The sequence below is a fragment of the Plectrocnemia conspersa genome, unplaced genomic scaffold (genome assembly GCF_051122295.1).
Source record: "Plectrocnemia conspersa isolate PC_06_02 unplaced genomic scaffold, ASM5112229v1 ptg000010l, whole genome shotgun sequence".
Taxonomy (NCBI): Eukaryota; Metazoa; Arthropoda; class Insecta; order Trichoptera; family Polycentropodidae; genus Plectrocnemia; species Plectrocnemia conspersa.
This window is the reverse complement of record NW_028277174.1, coordinates 4,718,692-4,729,727: the sequence shown is the minus strand read 5'-3', so window position 1 is coordinate 4,729,727 and position 11,036 is coordinate 4,718,692. Positions and strand designations below refer to the sequence as shown.

Here is an 11,036-nt window from a genome sequence, read left to right as displayed (position 1 = left end):
CTCGAAAATGACAATATATATTGAAAGACAAGTTTTGCACATGCATTTTATTGGTCTTACTAACTTAAGCATTTCATATATATACATACATGCACATACTATAGTGAGCTGACCATATTTCTTTGTATGAAAAACTAGACTTTGTGGAATGGGTTATTTTATATGTGATATATTTTAGGGTCTTCGATTACCTAGTGCTATTTTTCGAAAATTCAATTTAAATACAATAAAATTATTTTTATGAGTACATTGCACAATGCACAATGCACATGTGTGCATCAATGGCGTACAGTGGGTATGCTGTATATGGAAAATGAAAAAAGTGCAAATTGTATTATTATTAATATATTAATTTTATTTTTCGTTCTTTGAATATATTTTTTTCAATTACGCTTTCGTAAATTGTGCTCTTCTATTTTTATTCCATAAAGAGTTGAAATCAAGCTTAGGCCACGTAGTCTTCCCTGGCCTTGCGTACTTCGATGACAAGTATTGATTCTTTTCAGAGTAGAAAATGAACGTTCTACTGAAGCAGTACTACTTGGAAGAATTAATATTAGTTTGGCTATTTTATCTATTTCCTGAAAACCTAACTCAAGCTTATTTTTTTTGATAAATTGTACAAGTTCATGACACTAGGTTTCTCTGCAAATTCAGAGCACGAATATTGAACAGTAAGCTTGTTTTCTAATCTTATATAATCGAATAATGTTTTATAGTTTTCACTTTATATTGCGTATATTTTTCTTTCTCCAGAAGGTATAAATATTCCAATTTATACATTGAAGAAAATCGCTATTCAATTTGCTTACTTATACTATCAAATATTGTATTAAATAGTTGACTAAATGTAAGCTTTTCTTCAATAACTAATTCATTTTTCTGAAGTCTGTGGTAATTTTTTTCGGATACATAAGAATCCCATAATTTTTCCCAATTATTATCCTGTAATGTCTGAGTTGTTGCAAAACATCAGTGATTTTTTTACAGCAATATAATATATCTAAACGACTTTGATTGTAGAATGTTGTATAACATAAGTTTTGAAAATAAATAAAGAAGTTTTCTTGTTTGAAACTTTTCCAAAAAGCTAAAAAAAAAACATTAGTTCAAATTTTTTCAGGACGTCTCGAAAAAAGACTGAATTCATATCTGTATTGTTAAATTATATTACTTAAACGTGATGTATAATTCCATCTCGTATGTGCATCTAGTAATATATTCGTTTAAAAAATGTCGAAAATAATGCAGACAATCCATTTAAAGTTTAAGAATATGATTTGCACTCTTCTGTATTGGGAAGACCTTGTTGTAATGTTAAATTTAATGTGTGAGCATAACAATGTGTAAAAATGGCCAATCTTCTAATTGATGTATTAAGCCACCCTTATTTCTTCGATTAATGAAGAATTAAGAAAAATATTGTTTTTATAAAATAAAAAATTACAGCATTTTTCACATTTTATTATTTTAGCTATTGATTTTTAAGGTCAGTAATTTTTTATTCAGTCTTTTTGTTTGTCGAAGGCATCTGAGCTTTTTAAGCCGATTTTCTGAAAGAGAGTGTAAATATTTCATATTTATTGGGTTATCTTGTAAACCTATTTCCCGAGGTTCTAAAACAGTATCAAAGTCCATTGCTGAGGACGCAAAATTTTTATTTATTTTATTTAATGGTAAATTAATTGATGGTACTGTATGTTTTTTAGTTTTTCGAAAACTATTTTTGCTAGTATAAAATAAATCTAATGAAAAGTGTTTTAAACAAATTGTGCTTCAATCGTTAGGAGTCCAAAGCGGCCTATCGATGGCAGTCTTCCATTTATCCCGTTGACATTTATTCTTGGAAAATCAAAAATTAAAACAACGATATTTAAAAAAGCAAATCCTAAAGATGTGTTTCAATTTTACTAAATATACTTCACAGAAAATATTTTTAATATAATAAATATTAAAGATGGTAATAAATCTGGTATATAGTTGATTTCAAACTTTTATTTATCTTTATGAATAAACGTATATATATTAAAAATAAATTCGTATGTTTTAAACATCGGTTAAATTCGGTCCTGTCAAATATACGGGATGTATCGAGTGACGCTTAAAAACCGTTTGTTTGAATTAGGTAAAACGTATTAATTTTTGCCTACACGTGAAAAATTATGCCATTTTTATTTTTCAATAGTTCTCTACTATGACTTTTATAATAGTCCACCCCCCCCCCCCTATAATATTTAATACATAACCGAATATAGAAAATATTAATGTAAAGATCCATTGCACATTGTGTGACAAGGCTGGCTAGCTTAGTGGACAGAGTTACGACTTGGACAGTTTATTTTTCACTCCCAACGCCGCTTCTATATATTATTTATTCTGTGGTTTTATGGAATAATGTATTTATTTAAACGCACATATCTCTTAAAATAATTCCCTATTAAATCTCACCTATTTAAAATATATATCTTTACAGCCTTACCTTAATTACGAACGCCGATAAATTAAATAAAAAACATAATAAGATGATGCTGGCAACCCTATATGAAATATTTTTAAAAAATGACATTTATAAAAAAAAAGAAGAAACGATAAGCATAGATATTTTTAGATATGGTCACACCCGCACTGAAATAGACATTTTGAGCCGTCAATCACGGATGTTTTCCTAGCTGTATTTGAAACGTCGCAAACGACGCACTTTGGGCTGAGATGGAAGACTGGCAAAGCAAGTGCGAGAATTTAAATCAGAGATGCGCTCAGTTGCTGCATTCCGGACAATGGACCGACTGCACGTTCCTCGTGGTCTCGGACACCAATCAAATCACCATAAAGGGTCACAAGTTGTTCCTCGCCATGGCATCCCCCGTCTTCGAAGCCATGTTTTATGGAGGCATCCCCGAAAGGAACGATCCCATTTCTATCCTGGACGTGCAGCCTGATGCTTTTAAAGCTTTATTGGAGTAAGATTTACACGCCTTTATTTATAGATAGTTTTCGATACATGGAACTCTTTATGGCACTATTTGCCTATTGTATTAAAAAATTAGATAATGTAATTAGTATGCTATGATAATTTTATTGTTAGCCGTTGCCCTTCAGGGACGTCATTTAGGGGAGGAAATAGGGGCATTTGTCCCTCCCCCCTTAAATTTGGCCAGAATGAATGAATGTCATTTAATGAAATCGAAATATTAAAAAAAAGCGACCACAGACTGGCCAACTTTTGCCCCTCAGAAATTCTCGGGGTATTCCTCGAAGAAAACCTACAAAAAACACTCTTGAATCTATCCCGAAAATATTTTTTTTAAATATCCTATTTCAGTGAAATCATATCGGAATACATTTTCACCAGTAAGTATATATTTTTACCACTGAAATTATAATTTATCTGGCAGGTGCTAGTAAAATCATATGATTTCAACTTTTTCATATATAGTAATATATACATTTACATACTTATCATTATTTGTTTACATGCTACAGTAAATGTGTATATTTCAGTGAAGTTATATTTTCACTAATGAAATCCAAATACATTTTCACCAGTAGATATATATTTCTACTAGCGAAAATATAATTTTACTGATAGGGGCTAGTGAAATTATATGCTGCTCTAAATTGCCTATGAAACTATTTGACAATTGCGAAACGTCCATTTGCTGTACAAACCCAAACTTAACCTGATGAAAGTTCTAAAACAAATTATTATTTTTGAACTTTCATTATGTCAAGTGCAAAATAAATCTCTCAGGAGAAAATAAGGTGAAGAAGAAATACATACAGATGTTGCATTTTGCATATTGCGCCGTTTCAGTGGCAACGGCGACGGCACGATTTTATAGCTTTTGACGTTGATTTTCACTTCTGAGAAGGGATAATTGTTTTTTCGCTCTCCTATTGGTCAAAATTCGGTTTAGATGTGCTTCATTCGGTTCTCACTTATTGTAAGACTTTTGGTCACAGTAATTACGCGAGTTTCAGGAAATAGGCCCTTTACAAAAATGGCTTTGTGTGGTCTATACATTTTATATTTTTTAATTTAAATATTCTTTACAGGTACATATATACTGATTTGATAAAGATAAATTCATTCGACAAAGCCTGCGAGCTATGTTATGCTGCTAAAAAATACATGTTACCACATTTGGTAGTGGAATGCACCAAGTTTCTGTGGTCAGATCTCAACCCGAAGAACGCTTGTAGGGCTTACGAGTTTGCTAAACTCTTTGAGGAACCTAATCTGATGGAAAAGTGCATGCAGGTAATCAAGAGTAAAAATCACTTTTAGTCACATTTTCGTTTTATTTATTTGTGGTTTATTGCATTATAGATAATTTGCACTCGGACTCCGGAAGTACTGTCGGAAAATAGTTTCGAAGATTGCGAACTCGGAACAGTGATCAAGATATTCGAACAAGAAAACTTAAACATAGAAAGCGAATTGGAATTATTTAACGCAGCCGTTAGATATGCAAATGCTCAAACATCTAATCAATATCAATTGCCAGGACCAGTCCAGAGGCCTCGAGAGAACGATCTTGAAAAATCGGCTTCTCACTCTTCAATATCGGATGATGGCTGCAGTTCTTCAGCTCAAAACGACGATAAATCTAATACAATCGATAATGTTAAAGAATCGACCTCTACTTGTTCAACCAACACACCGACGACTCAAACTAGTAATTATTTTATATAAGTATATGCAAGCACATATGTATATGAGTAGTCTCTCATATTGAACTGGTCTGAATGTTTTGAATGTATTTTTAATTTAAACAACATTAAATTGAATAATTATATCAATATAACCCATTAAATTTAAAATTTGTTTAGTTACAAACATTTTTAGTTAATCTGAAGTTAAGTTTTGGACTCGATATTATAATCATGATTTTTTAAGTAAAAAGTAAAAGTTCCCGTTTTAAAAATGTGTTACAGAAAACTACTTATTTTATTTAGTTCATGTTAATAACTTACCATTGTTATTAGATTTGTGCTAGCATATGTTTTTGCAATATTAGATTTTATTATTTGTTACTAATTATGATGCACAACTAATATATCCACAAAAATTGATAATATTTTTTTTTAAAAACAACTAATGATACAATCTTGTAGCTAATTATTATATCTATGTATTGTTGACTAAAAATGCCAGTAATTTACGTGGAAGCACCATAAAAAGTGTACTAAATCTGGGAAGACACAAGTTGAAACAATTAATGACCGATTGAAACTATTTTTTTAATTTTCAAGTTCATTAACTACCTGATCCACTATTATGTTTATATTGATCTTAAAAAAATAGGAAATATGCTTTCATTTCATACACCTACGGTGCCAAAAGGGATTTTTAATTAATATTCAGGCCAATTCAATTAAGGACCACTCTCATATGAGTGTACTACATCAATAATATTATTATTTCAGCATTAAAGGCTTCATCTTCGGGATTGGCTATTAAAAACGCTGTTCAAACCATCAGATTCTTGACTTTAACACCTCAGCAGTTTGCCGAAGGGCCGGCTCGATCGAATCTGCTGACGCAAGCCGAAGCGTTTTCCATTTTGATGAATATATCGTCGTCACGGGGCGACCATCCCATGCCCGAGGGCTTCACGTCTTCCGTACAACCTAGAATAAGAGTAACGCTACCGTGTTAACTAACATTAATTTATTTCTGTTAATATATTACTATTTTGTTGAAAGTGGTTTTTATTTGCTTTTTAGGTTGATTGTATTAACGTTGCAGATCTGTCACCCATAATGGCAATGTCGACTAATAGACACCACCACTCTAACTACAACACTGACTATAACGAATCACAGTTTCAAAACGGGCCGCGCATGTTGTACTGCCAGCGAGCGTTGATACACACTATTGACTGTCTGAACACGAGCGTACTAGATTGCTCGGTCAATTTTACCGTCGATAAGAACATTTGCGTGATCGGAGTGCAGGTATTATGCATTGTAGTTTATATGATCATTGTACTCAACGAGTATCATTTTTTTTGCAAGTTGGGGTAAATTCATAATAGTACCTCTCCCACCTAACGACAGTTTGTCCAAAGAGCTACAGCACACCCCCAAAAATAAATTAAACTATAACATATTAAAAAATATATGTATACATAGGTGTAGATTATTAAATATTGTAAAGTTAAAAAACATAACTTATTTTTAGCGAAGAAATAGTAAATATGTGCATTGATTTAAAATATTAATTACTTGCTGATAACTTTAAATTCATTGTTCATCAATATGTTTGCTTTGACAAAATACTATTATTTCTAGGCTATCATGAATAGAAAAGGTGAATTTTTTGTTATAATCTATCATAAATTTTTGGTGTTATATAGTTTCTACTTCTTTACAATTTATATTTATAAGTACTTAATATTTTATTGATGGGAATAGAATTACATTTAGCGAGCTGAAGGATATGTGTCACACAACTCATAGCAGTGAAATAAGCAATGTGTGTAGCAATGCCCATATTAGCATTATATTGAATTTATGCGTTAAATCAGTAAACTACGCCACCAAATAAGTTCCATGATGACATTAGCGAAAATTCTCTTATAAAACAAGGTCATGCACAAATTTGAATTTAGACATAGTATATGAACTCACTAGAAGAAAATATCAGAATGGTTCTTTTGACTTTTCTTAGACAAATTTGAACAAAATTTAATCTATTAGTCTAAATAGGCTCATATTTTTCAGGCCACAATTTTAATACAGTTGTAGTCAGAACTTTTATTTAATGGGTCAGAATAAATATTAATTGTTCAGAATTTATATTAAATGGTAAGAATTATTTTGACAAATGGTCAGAATCATTTTTTACAGTCAGTATTTATTGCAGTTCATTAGTCAGTATGTATAAAGAATAGCCAGTATTTATGTTATATGATCTGTATTTTAACCTCAAGGTCAGTGTTATGTAGACAGGTGATCAGCGTAATAATACATGGTCATTATCATGGGGTTTTAGGGCCAACTCGTTTAGTTGGGCTAAACACAACTAGCCAAGCATATAATTGTTTTATGCGCTCTCCTATTGGTCAAAATTTGGTTTAGATATGTTTCATTGGATTCTCACTTATTGCTAGTCGTAATATTGTTATAAAAAGTCTTAATATGAACGTTAGATAATGGAGTGTTTCTACTGATTTTATTGCTTTTGATATGGATTTTAAACAGGGATGTCATTTGAGGGAGGGGGGAAGAAGGCAGGTAGTATTTTCCCTTCTTGAAATTCCCCTTAAAAATGCGTGTCATTTAATGAAATACCATGAATTTTAATGAAATCTAAATATTATAAAAAACAACCACTGAATGGTTGATTTCTGCCTCCCCTTCACCCGAAAAAATCTGAAATAACGTCCCTGTGAATACCTTCACGTCCTGCATACAATTAAATATATTTATTCATGGGGTGTTCACTTTGTTATTGCTAATTTATATTTATAAATGCTATAATTTTTTTAATTCACATGGTTGTCTTATATATCTATTCTGACTGTATGCTATTTTTTATTCTGATTTATGTTCTGACTATTTAATTTGTTAAATTCTGTATATAAAACAAGACTCCGTTTTTTTACTGAAACGCGAACCGAATGTTTAGTGGGCCTTATGCCTTATAAAATTATGCACTGTTAAAACTATTTATGCACAAAAATGATCAATTTACAAATAGAGCTGGTACATATTTACTAAAATTATACAAATCACACATAGTCACAATTTTATTTATGGACTAACACAGTCACAAATTAATCACTAAGCGCAGCAGGGCCGGATTCTTCAACTTTTTTCCTGTGGAGACTTCGCAGTAAAATTTTCAAAATTACAATATAATGATATGTAAAAAAATTTGATACAATTAAATCAGCAAATCTACATAAAAATTGAGTTATCTTGTTTAGAGGTAGAATTATCACTACAACTGGTTCGGAAATTCTATTAAAATTTAAATTACACAAATTAAAATAATATCACACACTTTTCATTATGATTTTTAAAAATATTGAAAAAGTAATTTCATCAAATATATAGCTCAAATTTTGAATATGTTGCGGACAGCGATAATTATTTTTTATAGACACAATATACCAATGTCAGTCATTGTTACTAATTGAAAAGTCATAGGCTCAAATCCCACATACATGAGCCCTGATTATTTTTTAAATTGGAATTAATAATAATTGTTTTATTTACATTTAAAACATAGTCAAACAAAAACAGACTGTGTAAGAAGCTGTGACTTCTCTTTTCAAAAGCACGTTTAAACATCTCTAGAAAAATACAGGTAAACAATAATTTATAAGACAATAAAGATACGGTACTTGTTGTTTAGCACGGCGCCATGCTCAAAGTTGACAGTTGCGAAACGTCCATTTACTGTTCAAACCCAAACCTAACCTAAAGGAATATAATAAGAATGTAGTGGTTAAATTGTTTTGGTTTGGTTTGGGTTTGAACAGCATGGGAAATGCAGTGGGGAGTAACAACTGGTGTTTTTTAAGCGTGACATCGTGCTAATTAACAAGTACCAAAGATACATTTTATTTAACGTACGCTCAAGTCTTTAAGCAGAAACCGGATTTAATTAAGCTTAATTTCATTTTTATTTAAAAAATAATAGATTATTATGACATTTTAAGTCGATTGATGATCTTGGTACTATTGATTAACTGCTTCGTCCTAATCAGCAAAATACTCACTACGGCTGCTATAACCATTGCCCTCCCAGATGTGTTTTTGAGATTTGGAAATAGTTGGTAGCACGATGGAGCTAGTTTTAAATCAGCACTGTTGAATTTTAGACATTGCAACTGCTGTGTATGTGCTGCAGCGATATCCTTATAGAACAACATTCCATGCTGCTTTCTTTGTAGTATTATCCCGTTATGGTTTGACCTTTAAGATAGTAATTCATCATAAAAATTATCTTTGTCTCAAAAAACAGAAATTTCTTTACCGGCAGACGGCACAACATTGATGAATCCATGTCACATCAGTAGTAATAAATCTCCATAAAAGTATCAGAAGCAACTTTGTAATTAAGTAGTTAATTGGAAGAAGTCTGGAAACGAACGCAATTCTGATCAGCAATTTTTTTATTAGTTATAGCAATGACAAGCCCTAAATCCTTTCGTTCCCATGTTAGAATTCAATTGCCCATTTTTTACTTTTGTATATGAAGGACAAGACGTTCGCAAAGAATTTGCTATGTTCAGTTCTAAGCTCTTTTTATTGATACATATTGCACTTTTTTTTTCTATTTTCGAAAAAGCTTAAAGCAAATTGCTGGATTATCATGAAATTTTGCAGGGACACTTTTTTCAGTTAACATAACCTAACAAAAAACAATTGTGCAACTAGTGTTTCCCTCTGTGTTAAACTGCGAAATTTTTAATCTCCCTTTGTATATGACTCAAAATCTTCTGACATGCCTGAAACTTTTATTGAAATCAACTATTTGCGTTAACACATTTCGTCAATATTCATAATTTAGAGAGAGATGGCAAGTTTGTGTGTATTAGCTCTAAAGCACACAATACAGATATACGTTCGATTTACTTATCATTACGCTGGTTTATTTTTTTAACTATTACAGTCTTATCTCGTTGATTAATTTGAATATTTCAAAGAAAATGATATTTCTATTGATGATAAGTCTAAAGCATTTTTAACTTCAAGATCTTCCTTTGTTGTTTATAGTTACTATTATATTTACAAGCCTTTTCGTGTAAACTCTATTGATGTGTCTCAAGAATTGAAGAATTTTCTTTGTGCATATTGCTAACAATCGTTCCTCGATTATGGAGATATCGATTCCTTTTTCTTTCACAGAGACGCTGAGTATTTTTATTCGGGATAACTATGATAATTATTGAGTAAAATATTTAATCTTATTTTTAAGATCCCGACTCAAGTTTTGGGGGAAGATGCTCCATTGGTCAGATCACCATCGAACGGATATAACGAACTGCTATATGCGCACCTCTTGGACGCTGATGGATCTCGGCTAACATACACGCATTACACGTCACGTGTTCATTACAGCGACTTGTTGGACATAACGTTTAATCGTCCGTTTTACATTCAAAGAAATAAGGTTCGATTAATATATTTTAAGGTATTGTATCACCAAAACTATTGATGATTTGTATTTTTTTAGGTGTATAAAGTCGGTGTGGTGTTTAACAAGTTGGGATGGTATCCGATGGGCAGCGGCTGTCCAAGAGTGGTCGCTGATTGTGTCGTCTTTCACTTTGGAGTGGGACAAACCAGCGATTGCATCAGAGACGGACTCATAAGATCTATTATATTTTCTTGTAGCTTGTAAAAACATTTATAATATATTAAGTATAGAATTCTTTAAAAAACACTGAAGGATTTAAAACATTTAATACCTCTTATTGTGTAAATCCAGTAAATTAGATTCAAAATTCGTACAAACAAGTATTTGAAGTGACTCCTACTGGAACCATATTTTAAACTTGCTTCATAACTAGCTGTAAAATATCTCAATGAAAAGTATTTCATTGAAGTTTATAAGTTGAATTTGATTTACATAGTCTTTTATATCCTTCAGTGTGTTTTGTCGTAATCGTAAATAATAAAAAAATATATTAGAAAAACATGATTTTCTAACTTTAAAATCTCAAACTGTTACATAAAATATATATGTATATTTATGTATTAAGTTATTTCAATGTTTATTTGTAATGTGATAAAAAGTGAATGATCTATTCATAGTTTTATAAAATAACAATATTTATAAATATATATATTTGACTCATGCTTTCCCATCGTTGCATTTTTTTACATGAATATTTTATTGGAATATGTAATTATTCATTATGGAAAAGCATGATTTGATTATTATATATACATCAATTTATTTATCAAAATTTTGTATAATTTTAATAAAGAGAATTTTTAAGAACAAATGGTTTGTTTGAATTTTTTTCTATAATTCTAAAAAAATTAAATTTATAAAATAATAACAAGGTTTA

General features: G+C 30.8%; 1 protein-coding gene across 1 annotated transcript; it reads left to right on the top strand.

The window, feature by feature from the left end:
• The first annotated feature begins 2,624 nt into the window (after positions 1–2,624).
• On the top strand, positions 2,625–10,970 carry LOC148230384 (BTB/POZ domain-containing protein 6). Its single transcript, XM_088195010.1, has 7 exons — positions 2,625–2,960; positions 4,057–4,261; positions 4,331–4,679; positions 5,431–5,645; positions 5,731–5,961; positions 9,938–10,132; positions 10,196–10,970. The coding sequence occupies exons 1-7, from the start codon at positions 2,710–2,712 to the stop codon at positions 10,361–10,363; spliced, it is 1,614 nt and encodes a 537-aa protein (XP_088051136.1). The 5' UTR covers positions 2,625–2,709; the 3' UTR covers positions 10,364–10,970.
• The last annotated feature ends 66 nt before the right edge of the window (positions 10,971–11,036 follow it).

Bases quoted from the DNA above. Each gene is read 5' to 3' on its own strand.
- LOC148230384 (XM_088195010.1), top strand. From the start codon at position 2,710: ATGGAAGACTGGCAAAGCAAGTGCGAGAATTTAAATCAGAGATGCGCT. The intron at 5,962-9,937 runs GTATTATGCATT...CTTATTTTTAAG, and splicing joins TTTGCGTGATCGGAGTGCAG to ATCCCGACTCAAGTTTTGGG. The intron at 10,133-10,195 runs GTTCGATTAATA...GTATTTTTTTAG, and splicing joins TTTACATTCAAAGAAATAAG to GTGTATAAAGTCGGTGTGGT.